This window comes from Xenopus laevis, chromosome 3S (assembly GCF_017654675.1).
Source record: "Xenopus laevis strain J_2021 chromosome 3S, Xenopus_laevis_v10.1, whole genome shotgun sequence".
In the NCBI taxonomy this organism is placed as follows: Eukaryota; Metazoa; Chordata; class Amphibia; order Anura; family Pipidae; genus Xenopus; species Xenopus laevis.
In genome coordinates, this window is record NC_054376.1 from 100,659,061 (window position 1) to 100,665,060 (window position 6,000).

The 6,000-nt window shown below is 42.4% G+C and overlaps 1 protein-coding gene across 4 annotated transcripts in view; it reads left to right on the forward strand.

Moving 5' to 3' along the window:
* Positions 1-4,126, forward strand: part of znf346.S (zinc finger protein 346 S homeolog) — a 30,161-nt gene extending 26,035 nt beyond the window's left edge. For 3 of the 4 annotated variants that reach the window (XM_041587510.1, XM_018254087.2, XM_018254088.2), the window contains one exon: positions 2,991-4,126. In XM_041587510.1, the coding sequence (XP_041443444.1) occupies positions 2,991-3,285 (295 nt within the window). In that variant the 3' untranslated portion in view covers positions 3,286-4,126. 4 annotated transcript variants of the gene reach the window in all.
* The last annotated feature ends 1,874 nt before the right edge of the window (positions 4,127-6,000 follow it).

Here is a 6,000-nt window from a genome sequence, read left to right on the forward strand (position 1 = left end):
TTGCCATGAGAGTGCTGGGGACTATAGTGTTCTCCTGCGATTCCATATGCGCAGCTCCACACCAGAGCCTTACTCCAACACCAGAGGAGGAACTGAGTGAACCTAAACTGCAGGATTCCCCTATCAAAACTAGTTTGAACCTCTATCAATTGGTGGCTTTGACCAACAACACTTCCGTCAGGAAAACCCTTCCCCCAATCACCAGTGTACAGTCATCACAACAGATGCCAGTCTACAAGGTTGGGGAGAAGTATTGGGAGACCTAACCGTACAGGGACGTTGGTCACAGAAAGAACTACTCCCCATCAACATCCTGGAATTAAGAGCAATCTACCTGTCATTGCTCCAATGGTCAGGCAGACTTCAAGATCTACCTGTAAGAATACAGTCAGGCAATGTGACAGCGTTGGCTTACATCAACCACCAAGGAGGCACAAGGAGTCAAGCTGCCCTCGCAAAGGCACAGCAAATTCTTCTGTGGGTGTAAAACACGGTACCAGCTATCTCCGCAGTTCATATCCCTGGAGTGGACAACTGGATAGCAGATTTTCTCAGCCGAGAGACCTCAGATCAGGGAGAGTGGAGCCTACACCCAGAGGCTTTTTCAACTGATTCTGGCAAGGTGGGGCACTCCGGAAGTAGACTTAATGGCATCCAGGTACAACAACCAGCTTACGAGGTTCTTCACAAGAAGCAATGACCCTCTGGCCCTAGCATTGGACACACTTGTGGTTCTGTGGCAGTTTCACCTAGCATATGTCTTCCCACCACTGGCACTTCTGCCAAGGGTAATCAAGAAGGGTAGGAACAGTTCTAGTGGCACCCTACTGGCCACACCACACTTGGTTCGAAGAGCTCATAAGTTCATCAGTGGACATACCATTCCATCTTCCAGACAGAATGGATCTGTTATCTCAGGGACTGATCCTCCACCCGAGTTCACCATGGCTGGCTTTAACGGCATGACACTTGAGGCCATAATCCTAGCCAGATCAGGAGTTCCAAAAAAGGCCATACCGGGCCAGAAAGCCCGTCTCCGCACGCATCTACCACAGGGTATGGAGGACATTCATATCCTGGTGTAAATCTAAAGCCAAAGACCCACAGTCCTGGGACGAAAGTAGCCTATTGTTATTCCTTCAGGAGGGTTTAGAAATAAGGGCTGGCACTCAGCTCACTGAATGTTCAGGTATCAGCCTTATCTATCCTTTTTCAGCAGCAGCTTGCAATGCTGCCCAACATCAAGACCTTCCTACAGGGAGCATTGAGGATGATACCTCCATACCGTCATACAATCCCTCCCTGGGATCTCAATATGGTACCTTTTGTATTGCAGGAGCAACCGTTCGAGCCATTGGATCAATTCCATTACCTCTGCTGACTCTTAAGGTAGTTTTCTATTAGCCATCACTTCGGCTAGACTAGTTTCAGAACTAGCAGCTCTATCCTGTCGTCCACCATTTTTGATTTTTTCCAAGGACAAGGCGGTGTTGAGGCCTACCCTGGATTTCATCCTAAGGAGTTCCATCTTAACCAGGACCTGGTGGTTCCTTCATTTTGTCCTGAACAAAAGACAACTTTGGAACAGTTACATACGTAGATGTGGTTCGTTCTCTCCGAACATACACCAGGGCTACCAAGAGTAGAAGGAAGCTAGACAACCTCTTTGTCTTACCAGAAGGACCACGGAAAAGCCTTAAGGCATCTAAGGCCACCAATGCAAGATGGATTAGGTCAACAATCTTGAAGGCCTATGAGGTATGAGGTAAGGCCACACCCTTCCGGGTTCAGCTCATTATACTTCTTCACTCAGCACTTCTTGGGTGGTTCGCCTCCAGGCTTCAGCAGAACAGGTCTGTAGGGCTGCAGTGTGGTCATCCACACACACCTTTTCCAAATTCTACAAGGTGCATACATTCGCCTCAGCCGAAGCGAGCTTCAGCAGGAAAGTTTTGCAGGTGGTTATTCCCTGAACACTAGGGGTAAAAAGTCCCGCCCTCATGGGTAGCTTTGGGACGTCCCCATGGTGCCTGTGTCCCCCAATCTAGGCAAGAGAAAAATAGATTTTTGTACTTACCGTTAAATCCTTTTCTCTTGTCCTACATTGGGGGACACAGGCCTTCCCTCCCTGTATTAGTTCGAGTTAATGTTGATCAGGTAATATCTTATACAATTTTTATTGTTCAAATACCAACAAGTTCAAACAGCAGGTGGTTCATACCGTGCTTAACTTGCATTGGGGAGGTGCTCCTTCTCTTCACATGGGCAATTGGTAGGGCTCGTCATCTCTTCTTCGGTCAGAAAACTGAGGATTGAGGAGGTAGGCGGGGATGAAGCCCAGAGCAGGAGGAGGAGGAGCCACTTTAACCTTTTAGTGTCCTTTCTCCAAGCAACAGGATCTTCATCCCCATGGTGCCTGTGTCCCCCAATGTAGGACAAGAGAAAAGGATTTAACGGTAAGTACAAAAATCTATTTTTTTATTACTCCTCTTTTTATTCAGGTCAGGCAGAATAAAAAAACTAACTTAAAGACCACAAATAATGAACAACCCCTTTAATATCACCCAAGATAGCTCAAAAGAGAAACAAATAGTTGAAGTTGCCGAATACCATTTAGTCAGTAATGTAATTGGGTGCAATTTATGGTCATACAGGGTCAGTATGTACTATTTTTATAATGCTAATTTAAAAAAATGTGGACTTTTTAATAATTATGAGTTATGGGATATATATCTTTGATAAATGGCTATTTAATGGTGCCCTGGGAACTGGGCTATGTCCCTGGAACTCTCTTGCCCAATACGGACTGGCAATATAGAATCTGCCATTATATTTTTTTTTTTCTTTTTTAGATATTTTGGAACACATTTCTGGCATCCCACCTGTGTAAATGAATTGTGTAATTTTTAAATATATATTTAAGGCACGGATGAGTGTGTAATGGATCTCTTTGCTCAGAACTAACCCCCTTGATAATTTTCTTTTAATAGATTAATGTCCATGACACCATCGTCTGAGGAAGGTCTCCCGTCAGCCGTAGGCCCTTCAGCATTTGCAAGCCCTCTATCAGCAGGAGGGGCACTGTCATCAGGGGGACCATCAGGTAGAGGTTTTTGTCCTTCTGGAGATCTAACACCTAAAGGCCCTTCATCGTTTGGCAGTTTGCCTCCCTTGGGGAGTTTATTGCCACCTCTTTACCCTCCTGCACACAGCAGTCAGCCATATGTCCATGACGATACGATGAGTCCTGATGGATATAATTATTTTAATGAAGACTTTGAGTAGTCCAGCCTCTTTGTGTCAGAGCCAGGGCATGGTAGGAAGTCATGGAGACTGGGATGAGAGTGGGGTTTGGCTTTGTCCTCCTCCTGCTCTTGTCCTACTGCAACACATATATAGATAAGGGATCCAGTTCACTCAAAGCAAGACATTTTATAACATCCAAACTAGATGTGGGCAAAGGTTGTAGTTTATTCTGAAGTGCATTTTCCCATATGTTTGTTAATCGTGCATCAGCGTTAGGGTAGAGTAAAGGGTGTGTATTTTATACAGCTACATATTAGTAACCATTCCAGGCACCGCCTCTCCCTACTCTCTACCAACATAGTAATGAATAAAGCGTAAGTAAAGTAAATGTGAAACTATCTTGGTCTGACACTGGCTATGTACAATCACACTCCATTATTTGGATTTGGCTTGTGAAAGACAGAAAAGCCCCCCATCCTTTTGTATTTGAATTGAAATTGAAACAAAGAACAAATATTTATGTTGAGAATATTGTAGCCAATTGGCCATTTACATGCACAATTCTGTTGTGGTTCAGTTCCGCTGCTTTACCTGCAAGAAGAGGAATTTGCCTTGTTCAATGACTTGAAGCCATTCTTTTGATGACGGTTCAGTAGGTGGCGCTACAAGTCCAAAATGTCTATACATTCTTCAAAAATAGCCATTTCTTTTGGCTTGTGTGAAATGTCCTACTTTTATTTTACATTTTTACTGTTCAGTGTGTGAAGAAAATGTATTCATTTTGTTCTGTCATATTTCTAATGTAGTAATACGTTAAAAATGTGTGTATTTTAGTTTTACTCAAACTGTTTTAAAATGCTTAATATCCGTTCTGATCACACTTTCGTTTTGTTTTTTTTCCTTTATTCCCCCCCCCATCACACAGAGTATAAATATTGATGATAATTGTTTATTTACCTGGTTACTGGGCAGAGGTTCCTATAGATTGGGTTGCCACCTGGCTATTGTTTCACTAGATGGCTAGCTGGGAAGATACCAGTCAAGGCTGAACCTGTATGTGTATTTGATGGTAAATTTATAATTACCTGTGGTCCCAGGTAAGCCTTGTCCTCTCCTCAACTTTCTCCCACTGCCCAACTAGCCAATTTTATGCTCGATTGGGCCTGATCCTTCCAGTGCCACCTTTTTTGTCCCTATCATGCTCCTAGCCAGAAAGGTGGGAACCCTACGTATAGGTCAGTGGCCTGCTGAAAGATTGACATCTGTTCAAACATAATGGTACACATAGGGGGTTTTTACTAAACTCCTAATGCAAAAATCATGAAATTCTTGATCTTTTATTTTATAAAATTGGACTTTTAAAAAATCACAAATTTTTTGGAATTTATTAAACCCAGAGGATAGAAAAGTCTACATCTGAAAATCCAGCATCTCAGACCTATCGAGGTTGCATATAAGTCAGTGGGAGAAGTCCCAATGATTTTTTGATGCGCGCTGGGTTTCGTGCAATACCCTCGAAGGTTTTGGCGTTTTCGTGTGAAAATTCTGAAAAAAAATCAGATGCAAAAATTTGTGTAAATCGGATTTTTGGGAAAATATAATAAATAAGCGTAACAAACCTGAGCGGATTTGATCGGAGTTTGTAGCAGAAAATATTGAGATAAATTTGGACCCCATAGTATTTAGAACCAGGCTTAGCACATATTTTATTGAAAATCACAGAACAAAGGTTACTCACTTCAACAAATTAGCCTGAAACACTAAATTTTTAAGCACAATTCTTCTATATCTAAATGAGTATAACGCACTGGTACGGTCTTATTTATTTATTTTTTTACACAAAATGTCTCCTATTAAGATATTGCTCGTGTAGTTCAAGGAATTGTCGCCAGCGGGTTCCTAGCGTGGCATTGTCCTCATACAAGTTGTTTTATTTCTGCATTTAGAAGACATCTGTTGGCACCCCACTGAAAAGTACGAAATACAAGAATGGCAAAATCTAACTAATATATAACATTTGCAAGTATGTTGTTGTTTTAACACACAGACTCCTCCAGCAAAATATACTATTTGTAAATATTGCTGCAGGATTCGCAAATGTTAATGTACATAGAGGACAGAACTGTATTAATAAGCCAAATCAACTGGACTTGCAGATGGGCTTTCTCAATTGAGAAAGCCGATAAGGTGACTAGCAAGGTGACTAGCAAAATGACTTCAAGAGAGAGAATACAGCAAGTCCAGTTGACTTATTACTATAGATGACCTGAATGAATGAGAACCTTCACAGATACATTTTGAGGACAATTTTGACTTCACAGTCCTACAGCGCTGGTTTCCAAAAGGCCTCTGGCTTGTCTAGATGGTGGTTTTTTATATCTCAGACACTGATATTTATGATTAGGTTGCAGGTAAGGCTTCCGACTGATGTTTCTTCCATAGAGATTGTTTATGCAAGAGTCGCTGCAGCATGGAACATTACAACACCGCTCCTGTGTCTGATGAACCCTTCTTCAGGCCCTTTGCAAGCATGTCGGGGATTAGCCAACACAGTTCACTTCTGAGTCTTTTTTAGGTCTTGCTTTCCACATTTCCCACAGTGGTCATTAGGGTTGCCATCACAAATCACAGGGCCCCGTACAACATAATCATCTGGGCACCCCCCCCCCCCCCCCATATCCTAAAAGTTATTAAATAAACCACACATAAGTGGCCAGGGTTTATAAAAAAACAAAGCACAGATATTAAAATTCA